Below are 18,875 nucleotides of genomic sequence, written 5' to 3'. Positions count from 1 at the left end.
GAGGGAAATAAAGATGTTTATGAAATGCTTGGTTCGCCGCACAGGGCAAGAAATTCACATATGATGTCCAATATTGTTACAGAATAGTCATTTGTACCCATTGACAGAGGTTACATTGCCACTTTTGCAAGGCATTCAAGATGACACTTAATTACTTTAATTTCCCAGTGGTCACTGTATTGGTTTTCTCTGTAGGAGCTCATCACAGCGTGGTACATAGGCTTCCTGTGCCTCATCCTGGCCTCATTCCTGGTCTACTCTGTGGAAAAGGAGTCAAATAATGAGTTTGACACGTATGCTGATGCTCTTTGGTGGGGACTGGTAAGACTAACTCGAAAAAACAAGGACAACATGGATCTGCAGTATTTGCTTTCTGTTTTACAACATGCATTTTTGACAAATATTCAGCTTAGAAATGTTCATTTTACTTTATTTCCAGTTTTACAAAAAAAGCTATTTAATGTTTGTTTTTTATTTTTTTGTACCAGATAACTCTTACCACCATTGGTTATGGTGATAAGGTTCCCAAAACCTGGAATGGACGCTTACTAGCAGCCACGTTCAGCTTGATCGGCGTTGCCTTCTTTGCCCTTCCTGCTGTAAGTATGTAGGCTTGTCTTTAGGGCGTTGAAGCCGCTGACAAGAGTTCACACAAAGTGCACATCATAAATGATCCTCATTTATATGCCTTTACTCTCTCTCCATTATGATGTTCTCTGTAAGTGCATATGTGCCTGATCTCACTGCTCTGCCCTAAGAGAATATACTCTGTGTTCTCTGGCAGGCTCTTCCATAGGTTATGGTTTCATTTAGTTTGATATCATAACTACAGTAGTGCATTCATGCTATGGATTCAACATTATGGATTTGAAATGTATCTAATCAAGTGAGTAACCTGAAATGACAACAGGATAGCACATTTAGCACCCAACACCTAGCATTTTAGTGTCTATCAGCTAAATGTTTTCGTTTTAAAGCCCAGAAAACATCCTGTTTTATCCCACTTCAATGACTCTCATTAACCTTTTTATTCAAATCATGTAGCTCATCTCATCACTCAAGCAGGTCCATTGCCCAATAACTGACATAAAAAAGCAGCAACCAGGTGGTGAATGTAGTTGAGCTAGAGAGCCAGTTTTTTTTACAGGTACAGCGACAGTGAAAATAAGATTTGTATTCATCAGATCACCAAAACACCATAGAAGCTGTGTGAGGAAATAACTGCAAATGTTTTTCTTTTTGGGACAAGCGTCCAGTCTTTGATAGTCCAAAGAAATCTTAGTGCAACCGATGCTTCTAAAAGGAGCTGAAAAAACTTGGTTCATTATTCATGTTTTCTTTAAAACTGAGTTGGGTATTCGTGGCTGTTGTCGTGTTGTGTCACAGATTAGTACAATGCATAGCTCTGGAGTCATCGTCGTATACAGGAACTGTTTGACACCCTTTCGCAACTTGCACGTTTACCACATTTCGATAACCAGTGTTTGTCTAGCTGTAGACAGGAGAGCAGCGTGTCAATTCTCCTCGCCATATGTAAGTCAGATTAGGTTCTGTTGTAAGGCACGGGTCTGTTTGCCCTACAGGAAGAGAGTTGAGAAACACCCGCTGCAGGCCTCATACAGGTATGTGTGATAAGATCACTAGATTCATTTTAAACACTGTTTAATTCTCCAAACAAAAAAACTGAGAAGCCTTTTTAAAAATTTCCTCACCCAGGCTGCTTGGAGGTTTTATGCCACCAACCTTTCCCGTACAGATCTGGTGTCCACGTGGGATTTTTATGAGCAGACTGTAGCTATTCCGATGTACAGGTAACCGATCAAATAAAGTGGTTGAATCATGCTACACATTATTCAGCATTTTCAGCAAATACAACTGTTTACCCATATCACATTCTGCCTTCTTTCTGAACCTTGAAAGCCAAGTTGAAAACTGAGCTCACAGAATAACCTCATCTTATTGTATTCTAAACATCTTTCTTGGATCAGAAGAATCACACACCGGTGTGGCTTTACACTTTCTGCTTTAATAAGGCTTTTCTTTTTAACGGAGAAGCAGATGAGAGTCTTGGCAGTGGCACTCTGAAATGCCGTTCAAAAGACAAATACTGCCCTTGGCCAATTTGAAAAATTAAGCAGACATTTTGGTGTCCAGCTGTATGAATTAGCAAATAAGCTGCCTTGCTCGACTCTCACAACACAGATTTCTTTTGCTTTTAATCTAGAAGTAGAAAATCATTAGTTGTCTATTTTGAAATGAGTTCACTTACATTCCAGTTGTAATTTAAGCAGAAAAGGTTATGACCAACTGAACATAACTTAAGGCAATTAGCTTAAAAAGCCCAAAGGCGAGCTTTCACCTTTTGCAACTGAGCTGATGAGGCTGTCTTGCTAGAACGACTTCTTTGAAGTTCTTCTTTGTCTTTTCCCAGACTTATCCCACCTCTGAATCAGCTGGACCTGCTGAGGAATCTGAAGGGCAAATCATTCAGGTATAACAATGACATTAGGAGTGACAAAGTTGTTGGTGTGATAGCATGATCTCATTATGATGACACCAACAGTGACTCAGTGATCTGGAAATAGAAAGGACCAGGGCATCAGAGGCTGAAATAACTATGTGCACTGCCCAAAATATACACTGAATGCCTTGATTGTCACAAAGGAATAAGATCTCACCTGAACCCTGTGAGTCTGGTCTGCTTGCCGCACACTTTGCGCTACACTTCCTGTATCGCTGGGCCTTCCTTTTGTGTTACCAGCTTTTGTGTGCACTTAGCTCATTGTTGCACTCAGTTCATTTACTGTAGATTAACAAAAAAGAGGCTAACCAAACATTTATTTTAAAACACACCTTGTTGATGCAAACATCAACCTGTGACCATAATGAATGAATTTTATGGAACATTTTTTTAAACTATTGTTTTCTTCTATTAGTTTATTTGTAATGGGCAAGCAGGGAAGAACACTGACAGATTCACTGGCTCTATAGCCAGAGCAAATTTTCAACCCCACTTGAGTGGAAAACCTGTGCGACACTTAGAAAATTCATTAATATACATTTACCAGACAATTTATTAGTTATACATTGGTAGAAGTTAGTTAAACCCCATTTTGCTTTCGGAACTGCCTGAATTCTTTATAACAAATATTCAACAAGGAGCTGGATATATTGGCATGATAGCGTCACCCAGTCGCAAATGTGCTTGCTGCACATCAGTGCTGCAAATCTCCTGATCCAGCACAAACCAAATGTTCTCCACTGGATTGAGATCTGGTAACTGTTGAGGCCATTTGACTACAGTGAACATGTTATTATGTTCAAGGAACCAGTTTGAGATGATTTGAGCTTTGTGATGTTGCTCATTATCCTGCTGGAAGCAGAGATGTAAGCCTGTGCAAATTGTAACCTCAGTTTCCTGTTGACAGGTGTGGTCTTCTGCTGCTGTAGCCCATCTACCTCAAAGCTCAACGTGCTGTGCGTTCAAAGATGCTCTTCTGCATACCTTGGCTGTAACGAGTGGTTGTTTAAGTTACTATAATTATAATATATTCAGACCGTTCTCTGTAAACCCTTGAGACGGTTGTGTGGGGAGAATCCCAGCAGATCCTGTTCCTATAATGCTCTAACTAACCTGTCTGAGCCATGCCATGTTCAAAGTCACTTAAATCACCTTTCTTCTCCATTCTGATGCTCAGTTTGAATGTCAGCAGGACGTTTTGGCCACAATGCAGTGAATTGCTGCAGTGTGATTAGATATTTGCGATAAGCAATGCAGTTGAACAGGTATGCCTAACAAATGTACGGTGGCCGTGAGAGGCCAAACGGACTGCAACCTATTGGTCCCTGTGTGCTCACAATTATCAATACCTCACTGGTTTCTGGTCAGGTCCCTGTTTATTGTAAGAATGCTGTTATTCACCCACTGTTAAAAAAACCTAAGCTTGATGCTTCTCTTCTCAGTAGCTACAGACCGATTTCAAAATTACCGTTCATTTCTAAGATTTTAGAAAAGGTTGTGGCTAAGCAGCTTATAGCTGTTCTAGATGAATACAGCATTCTGGATAAATTCCAATCTGGCTTTCGTAGAGCTCACTCTACTGAAACTACACTTCTTAGAGTCTCCAACGACATTTTGATGAGATGTGATGCAGGAGAATGCTCCGTTCTGTTGATGTTGGACCTGACCTCCGCCTTTGATACTGTGGACCATCATATTCTGCTAGATAGGCTGAGAGCACTGGGTGGGTATATCAGGGGCTGCTTTGGACTGGTTTGAATCCTATTTGCATGAACGATCCTTTTCTGTGGCTACCTCTAAGTACAGTTCCTCTTCTACTTTTCTTGCCTATGGTGTGCCACAAGGTTCAGTTTTGGGGCCTTTATTGTTCTTACTGTATTTACTTCCTCTTCAACACTTATTGAGCACTTTTAAGGACATTTCGTATCACTGCTATGCAGATGATATTCAGGTATATATCTCCTTTAAGCCCCAGTGATGTTTCCAAGCTACAGATTTTGCACAAGTGCATAGACTCCATTAGATGTTGGATGGCTGGAAACTTTCTTCAACTAAATGAGGAGAAGACTGAAGTTCTTGTTTGTGCTCCTAAAAATTTTGTACCTAGTGTTATGGAAAACTTGGGTCCACTTGCTACATTTGCAAAACCGTCTATCAGGAGCCTTGGTGTTAGTATTGACTCAGCTCTGACTTTGGATGCCCATGTAAAATCTTTGGTTCGCTCCTGTTTTTATCATTGAGAAACATTGCTAAGCTGAGTCCCATTGTATCGCGCTCCGAATTAGAAATTGTCATTCATGCATTTGTTTCATCTCGTCTGGACTATTGTAATTCTTTGTTTACTTGTTTATGTAAAGCCTCTTTGGAGCGTCTGCAAGTTGTTCAGAACGCTGCTGCAAAGCTTCTGACCAAGTCCTCCAAGTTTTCCCATGTCACACCCCTGCTGATTCAGCTGCACTGGCTCCCCGTTAAATTCAGAATCCAGTTTAAGGTTTTGACCTTGACTTTCAGCTTGGGACAAGCACCAACATATATAAGTGAACTTTTACATCCATACATTCCCAGCAGGTCCCTGAGGTCATGTGACCAGGGCTTGCTTGCTGTCCAACACACGAGGCTGAAAACAAAAGGCGACAAAGCTTTTGGAACTGTGGCCCCCAGATTGTGGAACTCTCTCCCTTTGAGCCTGAGATCTGTGGACTCAGTGGTCGCTTTTAAAAAACAGCTAAAAACCCATCTTTTTAAACTTGCTTTTAGTTGATTTTTATTTTTAGGTTTTAGCTTCTGTGAAGCACTTTGTGATTTTTATCTTGAAAGGTGCTATATAAATAAAGTTTTACTTACTTAGCTTACTTACAACCTAAGAAAACACCAGCAATAAGAAAAATGCTGCAAAAGCACACAAAACACAACAGAAATAAGAAAAACAACAACGAAAAAAGGAAAAAACAGATTTCAAAAACACAAGGAATTGTTTCTGGGGAGAAAATAACCCTGACGAACCAGTTGCAGGAACCCAGAAACATGGTAGGTGTGTTTTATCATGATTCATATAATACTGATGACGAGATCTTTTAGGCTAATAGTTAGGCTAACACACTTACCTCTCATCTTTTCTTTCCTCACAAAACCGATAGATCCTCCACTTCTTTTAAGTGTCTCCCAGCGCAATTCTTAGCATATTTTGGTTCCTGCAACTGGTCCGTCGGTTATTGTCTCCCCAGAAACACTTCCCTTGTGCTTTGGAAATCTGTTTTTCCTATTCTTTTTTTCTATTTCCGTTGTGTTTTGTGCACTTTGCAGCGTTTTTCTTATTGCTGGTGTTTTCCTAAGTTGCAGTGTGTTTGGCCTCTCAGGGCCACCGTACCAATTGCCTATGAATGCAAAATCTTAACAATAAAGGTCCAGGTTTAGATCCTGGAGAATACCTGTTCGAGTCGTGTTATGAGGCTCACTGTAGTTTTCACATATTAAGAGAAAATGTGTCAACTTTTTGGTTGGTTTGAAAATGAAGATTCTTTGAACCCCAAGGTGCTGAAGTGTGAATAGGAGATAGGAAGCACTTAAGAATAGAAAAAAGTGCTTGTATGTGAACGAAGCGATTTGAGTGCTCAGGCAGGGTAGAAAAGTGCTATATAAGAACCAGTCCATTTACCTTCTGTATTTACTTAATAGCCTAAGGTTTCTTTTGTCAGTGGAGACAAAAAACATTGCAGAAGAGTGAGTAAATACTGGACACTCATCACAAAATTTAATCTTCATAGAAATATGAAAGATCATTCAGTGTAAGCAGGCAACTGTTGCTGTTGTTTAGAACTTGTTTCCACTGCCCCCGTGTGGTAACATATATATTGGGGGTTTTTTTTCAGGTTTTTACAGATAATTTTTCATCCATGTCCATAACTTGTATCTTACATTGTGTAACATTTATGCCTTTTCTGCTCACAGGAAGGAGTCACAAACAGAAACCTCTCCCAGGTCTGTGATCTGGTTTTATCTCTCGCCTCTTTCCTTTGCCTTCTCTTCAATTCTGCTCTTAGCTGCTGCTGAGACACTCTTCTTGGGGGAGTGTGCTTACTGTACATCAGTGTGCGAGAGTGGGGGTTTGTGTGTGTGACATGGGTGTGGCTGCGTGTTAAGTGCCTCCTTCAAGAACGGTCACGCTGCATTTGCTCACATGGTGCTCAAAGATCAGCTCACTTTGGCCTCATTCCCAACTGGCAGCTTTATTAAATATTAACCGATATGCTGTTCTTTGATAGTCTACCTTTCAGCATCACCTTGGGAAAAAAGTGATTTTGAACACTTTTGCTTGATTTTTCTATCACTCTGTTTTTTAACACAGAAAACAAGTGTAACTATTGACAAGGTGGTAACACTTGATCGTGGCTGAATGACAAACCTCCTTATAATCCAATTGCATATTTTAGACTCACGTGTAAAATCAGACAATCGTTTAAATGGCAAAATGAATAAAACCAAAAAATTTTATTCTTTAAATGAGCAATAAATTACAGTCACAGTAAAGCGTTACTGGCATCTTGGCACACACTGCTGTTTTTGTGACTCTACCCACTTCTAGTTTATCTTTTTTGGTCTCCTCCTACTGCCCACCACTCCAGTAATGAAAATGCACACAAAGACAGACTTTGTGGGTGCTGTCCGAGAGCTATTAGGTATAGTTGCTGCACAGATACTAACAACTGCACTGCAAGTCTGTGTGTCTCCTTCTATTCCTACCAATGTTCTTTTCTTCTGCAAGTGCAAGTAAAGGTAGAGGAGTCACAGAATAAGGACATGTAGCACTACGGAAAGTACACAATCCGACTTGTTACTATTTGTAGCGTAGTGAAGCTTTGTTTCTGATGTCTACATGAGGAGATTCACACGTAAAAGCAACAAAGAGCTATTTCTAACTTTTACCCTTTCCCCAGGAAAGGTGCAGATTTACATCCTTCTTTTATGGTTTCTGTTTAGTAACGTCTTGCAGTTGATTTGCTGGCTGTCTTTTTTGCCCACTCAGCCCCGTTCAGCAGGCAAGGTGCATATTGCTGATTACCTAATGGTTACCACGTGCCATACGACAATGATTTTATTTTTTTGTTGCATGATTTGTGTTCACTTTTTTTGCATAGAGCCAGACCACAGCTCTTCCTTTTGAGACGCACAGTGTCACTTTGCTTCCCATGCATGCCTGCTTGTAGCTTCCTGCTGCTTGCCTGAACCACCGAATGCTCTACTATGTTCGTTTGTGGACATGGCTCCTTCTGCTGTAGGACATTGCCCATTTTGCATTTCTGCTGAGGTAAGATTTATTATCACATTGCAGATGAATTCTACAAATTCACAAGCTAGGGCTTAAACACAGTAGAATACAGACATTTAGCTACAGGTAGTCTTTCATTAAAATGATGCTGATAAATGCAGAGTTAAACAGGCTTAATTTACTGTATTGTTACTTCCTGTTTTAGTCGGAAGCTGAGTCTGAAGGACAAACTGTTTCCCAGTCCTTCTAAGGCTCCTGTGTCCAAGGGGAAAGCCCAGTCTCCAGGTGGAGCAGATGATGGTGCTGAAGCAAGCCCCAGCAAGGTCACCAAGAGCTGGAGCTTCACCGACAAGAACCGAGGGGCGAAAAATGCCTTCAAAGCTCAGGGCAGCACCTCGCGCAAAAACTCAGAGGGTGAGGAAACTGATCATCATCTGACCAGAATGAGTGTAGTAGTGTTGTGTAGTATAACTGAATACACAGCCATACAGTGTAGAGACTTGGAGAATTCTATTGTTGTAGGTGGGGAAACCTCAGAAACTGTATTCAAACCATCATGAAAACTGTAGAAAATGGCAGACACTTATTAAAAGAGATGTGGGTGTTGTGAATATGAAACTACATTCAGGACATGGAGGCCCTAGCTTTTGTATGGAGCCTGGAAGCAGAGGTGAGCGGGTTGCTGCTTCCTCCTGTGTCTCATCTCTGTGCTCCGGCTTCACATTTAGCTTGCATACACAAACGTGATATCTAACGTTCCAGAAGAATTCAAGTTAAGTGCACTTCCCAAAATTTCCAGGAATTCATTTGAGCCAGTATGACCTTGGCTATTTGTTCAGAGACCAAACTTTAGGAGTCAAAATTATTTATATTAAAGAAAACTGAAAACAAAACCAACCAAATCTTATGTAACTATAACACTACTAGTAACACTAGCTCAATATACAATCATTGCCAGAAGTATACATACATTCATCATGGGCATAAATGGTAAGTGTGTGTTTTTAATGTTTTTTCTCAACTGTTCTGTTTCTGAGGTCCAGAATTGTACAGGATACATCAATAATAACTTTTTCTTAAAAGAATTGGCTGCATAAGATCCACACGGGGTCAAAAGTATACATACACCTCAACTAATATTTGGCTAAATGTTTTGGGAAGTTGCACCTTGACCAGATGCTTTTGGTTGCCATCAACAAGCTTCTGGCAGAATTGGTAGAGTTTATTTAAACATGTTGGTTTCCAAGCAGGGACCTAGCTTTTGAGCATAGCACACAAATTTTCCGTAGAGTTGATCGTTGGGGATTTGTCCATTCCTGAAGTTTAATAGTCCATTTCTAAACACTTGCAGATTCCAGGACAATCGGTTTAAACATACAAGTTATTCAGACGTGTCGCCAGTTTTCTAAGGTCCAGAGGAAGACCCAGACTGTCACCCTCAGATAAGACAAGAGAAAATTAGTTAGCATGTTCCTGAACAGCCCAAGGCTCAAACCAGACATTAACTGGAAACTGCTGTAAGGTACACAGTGAAGCAAGTTTTACATCACTGTGGACTGAGGGGGTACCAACCAAGAAGAAGCTCCTGTTTCAAAATCAAGCCCATCAAGCTCAACTGAAATATGCAGCTGCCCACATGGACAAGCTAAATGCCTTCTGGAGGAAGGTTTTATTGTCAGACAAGACAAAGGTTGAGCTATTTGGCCCCAGTGACAAGAGATGTTTGGAGGAGTTAAAGGTGAGGTGTTCAAACCTAACAACCCTGTATGAGCTGTCAAGCATGGTGGCGGTAGCATCATGCTCTGTAGCTGTTTTGCTGCCAGCAGTACTGGTACTTTAAAGGATGAATAAAATGAATAAATGAGGACTGCCTCTAAATTTTTCAGCTGTATTAACATTACATTAAGATATTAAGCTTTTTGAATATACTTCCAAAAGCCCCAAACTCAGGCTTATTGAAAATTTGGGAATTCTACTTAAAAGCCGTAATGGTCCATACCAGGAAACAAACAAGTTTAAATATCCAGACACAATTATGTCATAAGCTAGGTGATAGCTACCAGGTATACCGTTATATGCAGTGTTGCCAACTTAGCGACTTTGTCGCTATATTTAGCGAGTTTTCAGACCCCTTAGTGACTTTTTTTCTAAAAAAAAGTCGCTAAAAAAAGACGTGAAAGCGCGTATCGCTTTTACTCTCAACAAGCAGCGGGTGCTGTAACGCAGTCAGTTCTTCTTTTACTCTTATGCTGTTTTGTGGATCACAAGGTTTAAAACTACTTATAAACACACACACACAAAGTAACTCCACCAGAGCCTATTTCGGGTCACTTTTGCCGGTCCAAGCCCGGGTAAAGGAGCAGGGTTGGAATTGTGACATTAAAAAAACAATAATTGCTAAAAGAAATTTAATTTGTAGTTCTAAATAAACTCTAAATGCATTTAGGACGTTTTTTACTCACTTTGTCTCTTCCATGATGTTATTTCTCTCTCCAACAACATAGGTTACAATTAGATTAGCATGACCAATTATGCAAATTGGGCGATGACGTCATTTAGCGACTTCTAGCGACTTTTAGGACAACCAATAGCGATTTTCCTTACTGAGGAGTTGGCAACACTGGTTATATGCTGTACAATCACTTGACCTTAGAAAAAGAACAGTTTATCGAAATCAATAAAAGCAACAACTTACCATGACATTCATGCCCAGGACGAGTAAACTTTTAGCCACAGAATACTTTGGCAAAACTTGTTTGTGATCAACAGTTTATCTGACAAACATTCAGTTGCTGCCAGTGAACATGTAGCAGAGCAGTGCCAGGTCAGCAGCTCACCAGCTGTGTGAGTTTAGAAGTTACTGTCAAAACCTTTTTGAGATGCAATCAATGTGGAGACTGTAGCTGAGTTATCATGCAGACATGTATGTTCCCTTCATGTATACAAAAATTTGTCACTTCTATGACAAATCAAATTTTTAAGAACACATTCAGGAGACCGTCACTTTGGATGTCGTGGTGTGGTGTCATCATTTAGTGCTAGACAGTCCCACTGCATCCATGTGTCATCTGTGTCACTATCATTAGAATATTTCTCTTCTCTCTCCATTTCTTTGCTTTCTGTTAAGCAATGTGAACCAAATCTCATTAGCTGTCTTTCTTCTTTCACTTCATGGCATGTTTAAGTGCTGATTGAAATGCAGGACGAAGACTTTGGACTGAAGAGTTCTCCAGGTTAGACAAGTCATCATGACATGTCTTCAGTAAAGACTGTAACGTAGTCTATAATGTCTAGCTGTATAGTTTACCATACATGTTATATAAAGCTTTGAAACATATGTAATTGGTAAGCTTAAATCTAAGAGAAGAGAGACCAGCCCGTTCAAACATGATCCAGAAACCATTCAATAGACTCCACAGTTTTCCATGTTTGGAATTGATTTGTCTGCCATTTTCATCCTGCTAGAATCCATAACAAATCTTTTCCCATGTCTCTCCTCTCTCTCTTTTTGCAGCAATTGAAGGTTTAATAAGTAAGGCATTGGCAGCACGGTGGCACGGTGGTTAGCACTGTTGCCGCACAGCAAGAAGGTCCTGAGTTCAATTCCACCATCAGGCCGGGGTCTTTCTGTGTGGAGTTTGCATGTTCTCCCCGTGTTTGCGTGGGTTCTCTCCGGGTACTCCGGCTTCCTCCCACCGTCCAAAGACATGCAGCTTGTGGGGATAGGTTAATTGGATAATCCAAATTGCCACTAGGTGTGAATGTGCGAGTGTGTGAATGGTTGTCTGTCCCTGTGTGTTAGCCCTGCGACAGACTGGCGACCTGTCCAGGGTGTACCCTGCCTCTCGCCCTATGACAGCTGGGATAGGCTCCAGCGCCCCCCGCGACCCTGAAAAGGATAAGCGGAATGGATGGATGGACTTCTATAGGGAAAATTATCCAAAGACAAGTCAGCTTCACCCAGTCTGAGAAACCTGCATGCTGATATCTGCTGAGATATGTTCACTTGACATGAACCCTTTGTTATGCTGTTTTTCTCACTGTGATGACTGAGGGCATGAGTCTAGCAGAGTCTCCCATGGAACTAATTATTCCATATTTACTTGTTATGATTGTTAGAGCACCTCATGTAATACATTTGTATTTATGGTAGCAGTAGGCTAAGCTAAACGGGTTCAAGTCAAGTGGTGCCGAGATTATCCAAAACTGACCCAGAGACATGCCCCCAAACCCTGCTTTAGCTTGCATGAGGAGACCTCACTTTCCCTACCAGATTCTCAGAAAATTTCTGATTTCCACTAATTAGGCCTTGACAACTCCATGCAATATGCTTTAAATTCTGTAGACCAGCCTTCCAGTGCTAATCTGTAATTGGTGGTGGGAAGAGAGTACCTGTCTTTGAAGGTTACAGTAAAGCTTTATCACCTCAGCACTATCCTTCAATTCTGCACCGAATCTTTTTACCTGTCGTCCCACGAAGCTTGCTCACACACTCCCAAACTGGCTAACTGGCTTGAGACCAACTGTAACACGGACACTTGCACCTTTGGCGCTGAAAGCGACGGCTCTGCTCTGCTTCTGCTGGTGACGTTTGTCATGCGGAAGCAGATGTAATATTTTTTTAAAAGAGTGTCCTTGCATTTGCTTTCTAGAGGCGAGCCTTCCGGGAGAGGAAGTTGGTGACGATAAGAGCTGCCACTGTGAATTCTTCACTCAAGAGTTACCACCAGGCTTGAAAGTTGCAATCAGAGCAATCTGGTAAGGACTCTCTGAATAAGAGGTTTTTATGGTTCTGTGATTGGTTATTTCATGTAGTGTAAAAATAATATCTGTGGTCATCTGTGTAGCTATTTCAGTGTTTAAAGAAGTAGGCGTATTAGAAGTAATAATAATAAATAATGTACAATGATGGACTATTAGCTAGAATGTGGTTAAGTTAAAAGATTCTGACAAGTTTTAAAAAGATTCGATTTTATATGATGGATTATGCAGAACAAATAGAATTGGGCTGAAAGGTCTATTGCTTTATTATGTATTCAGGTTGTGTATTTAAAAAGTAACTAATAATAAAGTAACTAATTACTTTTGAAAATAACATCAGTAAAGTAATGATTACTTTCTTGGAGAGGTAATCAATAATTAGTAACTAAATACTATTTTCAAGGAACTTGACCAACACTGGTTGCCATGCCAGGGTGTCGGCTGCTGCTGACGTCCAGAGATGTGCATGATGTGTCGTTTGACGCTGGTGCCTCGATGCATCAGCCTCAGTGATATTAGATGCTCAGAAATAACTGGTCTCATTAGTAGGATGTGGAGGTGGTGGTGATTCAGAAGACAGCAAAAACTATTGGTTTAGGATTAGTCATCATAAACCGCTTGGTTATGTTTAAAAGAAGTGGTTTAAAATAGCTGCCAAAGGACACATTTGTGGATATTTGAGAGACAACATATATATTTAATGTAAAATGGATGACAACCATCAGCTACCATTACCATTAGTACCATTTAGTATGCCCAAAATGTTGGTTTTAAGTTGGTTACATGTAAATTTTCCATATACTTCTGTTACATACGTACAGTGTAAAATGTTATCTGATCAATGTGATCAAATGACTTTATTTGGTGTGCATTCAGTTTGTACCAATCATATTTTCCTAAAGCATTAATCATTTAAATAAATAAACCTTTGATTTGTTATATTTCATTTGCATTTGACTCTGCATTGCACTTTTTGTTTGTTTTGAGCAGGAGAATTCTTGGGAATTATTCTGAAATGTCTGCTGTGATCTGGTCATTTGTTTTCCTGTCACGTGACACGTTTAACAACGATGTCCCTCCCCCCCCAGCATCATGAGCTTCCTGGTGTCAAAGAGGAGGTTCAAAGAGAGCTTGCGACCCTACGATGTCATGGACGTGATTGAGCAATACTCCGCTGGTCACCTGGACATGCTGTCGCGCATTAAGAACCTGCAGACTAGGCAAGAAGTCCTTTACTCTTGAATTAGTCATTTCTTTCTTTCTTTTTTTTTCTTTTCTTCTCCCCAAATTACAATAGTTCAGCCTAGAAGTAATAGCTGCATAAATTAGTTTTTCAGCATCAGCAACATTATGTTTCTAATTTTAGTCATATTGTGTTTCTTGCGCAAAGTCAAGAAAGCATTTGCATAATATACTCAAGATTCCTCACAGTGTGGTGGTAATGGCATCCAGGCTTAGTGTCTGGTTAGACACAATGTTTCTAAGATTTTTAGGGCTGGGTACAAAAACCTCAGTTTTATCTGCATCCATGTCTTTAAGCCATTCTTGCAGTTTAACTGATTGGTTTGTATCATCTGGCTTCACAGCTCTGCCGATGCAGAGCATGTGTAATGTAAACATATTGGTCCTACCTAGAATGTCAAACATTGAGACATTCTGCGCTTAAGTTAAAGCACAGATACTTGTGTTAAAAAATACTCTGGTAAAAGCTGAAGTACTGATTACATTTATTTACTCAAGTAAAAGTAAAAAAGTACAGTCTGTGAAATGTACTCAAAGTAAGAAACTAAAGAGAAGCTCTTTATGCGTCGTTTTTACCAGCTGTTTTTGTACAAAACTAACTGAACCTTGTGATATATTGATGTAATAGCATTATATTATACACTCAACAAAAATATAAACGCAACACCTTTGTTACTGCTCCCATTCCCCATGGGATGGACGTAGAGACCTAAAATTCATTCCAGATACACAATATAACCATCCCTCCCAAACAGTGGTCACAAATCAGTCCAAATGTGTGGTAGTGGGCACATCTGCTATATTGAGATAATCCATCCCACCTCACAGGTGTGCCACATCAGGATGCTGATCTGACATCATGAGTAGTGCACAGGTGTACCTCAGACTGCCCACAACAAAAGGCCACCCTGGAATGTGCAGTTTTTTGCGCTATTGGGGGTCTGGGGACCCAGAACCGGTCAGTATCTGGTGTGACCACCATTTGCCTCATGCAGTGCAACACATCGTCGCATGGAGTCTATCAGATTGTCAATTGTGGCCTGTGGAATGTTGGTCCACTCCACTTCAATGGCTGTGCGAGGTTGTTGGATATTCGTGGGAACTGGTACACGCTGTCGTATACGCCGGTCAAGCACATCCCGAACATGCTCAATGGGTGACATGTCCGGTGAGTATGCTGGCCATGCAAGAACTGGGACATTCTCAGCTGCCATCTGCCCTGAACAATGTGAACCATGATTCATCCGTGAAGCGCACACCTCTCCAACGTGCCAGACGCCATCGAATGTGAGCATTTGCCCACACAAGTCTGTTACGGCGACGAGCTGGAGTCAGGTCAAGACCCCGATGAGGACGACGGGCATGCAGTTGAGCGTCCCTGAGACGGTTTCTGACAGTTTGTGCAGAAATTGTTTGGTTGTGCAAACCAATTGTTCCAGCAGCTGTCTGGGTGGCTGGTCTCAGACGATCTTGGAGGTGAACCTGCTGGATGTGGAGGTCCTGGGCTGGTGTGGTTACACGAGGTCTGCGGTTGTGAGGCCGGTTGGATGTGCTGCCATATTCTCTGAAACGCCTGTGGAGACGGCTTATGGTTGAGAAATGAACATTCAATGCACGGGCGACAGATCTGGTTGACATTCCTGCTGTCAGCATGCCAATTGCACGCTCCCTCATTGCTTGTGGCATCTGTGGCATTTTGCTGTGAGACAAAACTGCACATTCCAGGGTGGCCTTTTGTTGTGGGCAGTCTGAGGTACACCTGTGCACTACTCATGATGTCAGATCAGCATCCTGATGTGGCACACCTGTGAGGTGGGATGGATTATCTCAATATAGCAGATGTGCCCACTACCACACATTTGGACTGATTTGTGACCACTGTTTGGGAGGGATGGTTATATTGTGTATCTGGAATGAATTTTAGGTCTCTACGTCCATCCCATGGGGAATGGGAGCAGTAACAAAGGTGTTGCGTTTATATTTTTGTTGAGTGTAGATAGGAATGTAAAATTTATTTCAGCCGAAATCTTTTTTTTTTTTTTTGTGTCCCGTTTGGATCTTTAGCCATCAGAATTGTTGTCTTAAGGCCAAGAAAGATGCCAAGCGGATTTATTTTACCAAGTGGATCATCATGGCCTTGCCATATTGGTCCATTTGATTGACCTTTATTATAATTATGAATTTATTTTATTTTCAGTTGCTACAAACGGGACAGACATGACTGGGGGATAGGACAGGGAGAAAGAATGAAAGAAAGAGAGGGAGAGAAAGAAAACCAAAGGGGAGAAGAGACGGTGAGAAGGGGAAGAAAAAAAAAACAAACAAAACACCTGGATCACCTGTATGGAGAAAAAAACAGAAGAGAAAGCAAACAACAAAGAGCAACATAATAAAAAAAACAGCACCATCACAATAAACTAGCTAGCAGTAGATATTAAATAATAAACGATATTGTGCAGCACGCAAGATAGACAGCGCACAATGTGCTTTGAGGCAGCAGCCAAGAAAGGTGTAGTCCGTGTCTGTGAACACCCGTGTGTACACCTGTGTGCATACCTGTGTGGATCAGCATGCTTGTATTCCAAAGGTTTCTCCATGTAACGATCTGCTAGGGAGTGTGGGGAGCCATAGCCCCGTCCACCAGGGTATGAAGCAGGTATGGAGGAGATCCAGGCCCCAGATATCCAGAGGCCCCAGAGTACAAGGACCCGAGGAGGACCACCAAAGGGGGGGAACCGTGCCACCCTCCTGGGAAGAGCTGAGTAGAGCCCCAAAGGAGAGGTCACCCCGCAGCTACGGAGCAGAGGCCAGAGGGGGTTGCAGTGGCGTGCCCGCGGGCTCTGCCGGCAGCCAGCTGTGCCAGTAGAGAGGACCGAGCTTCAGGCCCAGAGGCCAGAGGCCTGAGGGCATCCCACCCCCCGGAAGGAGCCCAGCCGGGCCACAGGCGCCCGGCCCCGCCAATCGGCCACCAGGAGTGAGCCGGTACATACATGAGCGCCCAGCCCCAGACGACAAGGACCACCAACACACCAACGTCTGAGGGCATCAGCCACCGGCAGGGAGTGTGGTGAGGGGAGATAGGCCTCCGTACTTTAGAGGGCCTGAGATGTACCCAGAGAGGTTGAGTCTAAGACCCAACCTGACATATAGACACAGACGAACAGGCACACGCGGACACAAACGTGCATTCCCACCCCATATGCACAACCAAATACTCGGCACTCACCCAACGTGTAGACAGACACAAATAGACACTGCACAGACAGTCACACTCCCCAAACATACTCTATATCCCAGGTCCAGGTACCCCCGCCCTCAGAGGGGCAAGCCGCACCTAGACCCAGGAGATGTAACCCTTCTCTCTGGGGTGGAGGCAAGCGGACCACCTCCTTATCTGCAGTAGCAGGGAGGCCCCGCATCCCAGACCCCAGTCTGACGGCCAGCACCTCCTCCCAGCCCCCCAGCCCTGACGGCTAACAGAACCGGGGTGAGTGAAGACCTCAAACCTCCCTACGCCCGCTCATATGTAGTGTTGCTGTGTGCTGTTCTAAAGTGCATTTAAAACTCAGGAGAGCATGGTACTAGCTTCCTCTCAGAGAGCAGCACGGCTCCTCCCGAAAACCCTTAGTGTCTAAATGCATTTAAAATTGAGGGTAGGGCACCAGCGCCAGAGGTGGGTTGGAGTACACCGACCATCCTCTGGATGCTGTAAAACGTGCCCACCCCCAAGGCCCTATATGTATGTGTTATGTGAGAGTGTGAGTAATGTGGATGTCTAGGTTGCAGAATAAAATTGAGGCACAGGCGGCCAGAAGGGGACAGAGGGGGAGTGCCTCCCCTGCACCCTGGTGACATACCTGCACCCCAAGCCCTGCGTGTGTGGGTGGGTGTGGTAGAGCGGGAATAGGGAGGCAGCTGAGGATGGGGAGGGAAGAAAGGGAGGGGCAAGCGGCCCCTCCCTGGGGCCAGCTCCCCCGCTGACCCCAGTAGGCACCCCCACACTCTGGAACCCACCAGGGCAAGGGGGCCCAGGCCCATCCGGACCGGGGCCCGCAGCAGCAGCACCGCCCAGCCCCACAGAGTCCGGGGCAGCCCACCCGACTCCACCCCAGAGAAAACTGCACCCACCCCATCATCCAATCATCTCCCAAACTACACAAGACAATAGACACCCAGGTTGAGTTCATTCTCCACCTCTCCTATATCTCTCCCCCCACCTGCAGAGTGAGCTCCTGTAGTGAGGAGACCACCTGCAAAGATATAACAACCTCCCCACCAGTTAGAGAGCCCCCTAGTAGGGCCGATGCACCAGAGGTCCCCTGCACTGGGGCTGAGCCCCCCTGCACCCACCCGCCCACTGCTCCGGCGACACAACAGCCAGGACCCAAGCCCCCAAGGCCCGGCCAGCACCCCAGACCGGGGGGCGGAGCACCCCCAGACCCCCAAGCCTCCACGCCCGTCCCGGACCCTCCCAGGGGCAGCCAGGCTACCAGGCCAGTAACCAACGTCCGCCAGCACAGACCCTCCCCCATCTCCGCTGTACGCAGCCACAAGGAAAACACCATCCAAGAGCCCCAGAGCTCCTAACCAGGTCATGGCCACATCCCCCAGGTTAGTCCCTCTAGGGAAACGTCCCTAGGGACTCCCCAGACGCCCTAAGGCCGTCCCTACCCCCATATCAACCACAATAGCGAAGGCAGGACCAAACCATGACCCCCCACCCCCACTAGGTGATGAAGCCGATCAAAGGAGCCCAAAGGGATTGATCAAATGTGATGGCAGATGTTGTATCAAGACTAATGTGATCTATTAGATGGTTTCTATATTGGTTAGAATTAAGATTATTTTTATTTTTCCAGTTAATGAGGACCATTTTCTTGGCAATGCATAGGGCCGTAAAAACAACGTGGGCTGTGTTTATTTCTGCAGTGACCTCATCCAAGTTGCCCAGCAAGCATACTAAAGGGGAGGCTGGAATGTTACATTTCAGACACTTTGATAAGTCTTCACATATCTCACGCCAGAATTTCTGAACTGGTGGACAGAACCAAAGAGCGTGGATGTAATTGTCCGGTGTATTTGCTG

General features: G+C 43.2%; 2 protein-coding genes across 2 annotated transcripts; both read left to right on the top strand.

Annotated features, from left to right (window-relative positions):
• Positions 1-195: 195 nt before the first annotated feature.
• Positions 196-1,333, top strand: LOC121813578 (potassium voltage-gated channel subfamily KQT member 2-like; the record flags this gene model as incomplete). Its single annotated transcript, XM_042217420.1, is given in 2 exon segments — positions 196-321; positions 489-1,333. Coding segments are annotated over 2 exon segments (249 nt in total), but the record flags the coding sequence as incomplete, so codon positions are not given.
• A 255-nt stretch (positions 1,334-1,588) lies between these two features.
• On the top strand, positions 1,589-13,765 carry LOC121813579 (potassium voltage-gated channel subfamily KQT member 2-like; the record flags this gene model as incomplete). The annotated part of the gene is given in 9 exon segments (XM_042217421.1): positions 1,589-1,622; positions 1,717-1,811; positions 2,432-2,491; positions 6,470-6,499; positions 7,993-8,201; positions 10,973-11,020; positions 11,302-11,319; positions 12,440-12,545; positions 13,637-13,765. Coding segments are annotated over 8 exon segments (608 nt in total), but the record flags the coding sequence as incomplete, so codon positions are not given.
• Between the last annotated feature and the right edge of the window lie 5,110 nt (positions 13,766-18,875).

Source organism: Haplochromis burtoni, unplaced genomic scaffold (genome assembly GCF_018398535.1).
Source record: "Haplochromis burtoni strain Fernald_Lab_line unplaced genomic scaffold, NCSU_Asbu1 Contig_1943, whole genome shotgun sequence".
NCBI classification, from domain to species: Eukaryota; Metazoa; Chordata; class Actinopteri; order Cichliformes; family Cichlidae; genus Haplochromis; species Haplochromis burtoni.
The sequence above is the reverse complement of the archived record's forward strand: the minus strand, read 5'-3'. Positions and strand labels throughout refer to the sequence as shown.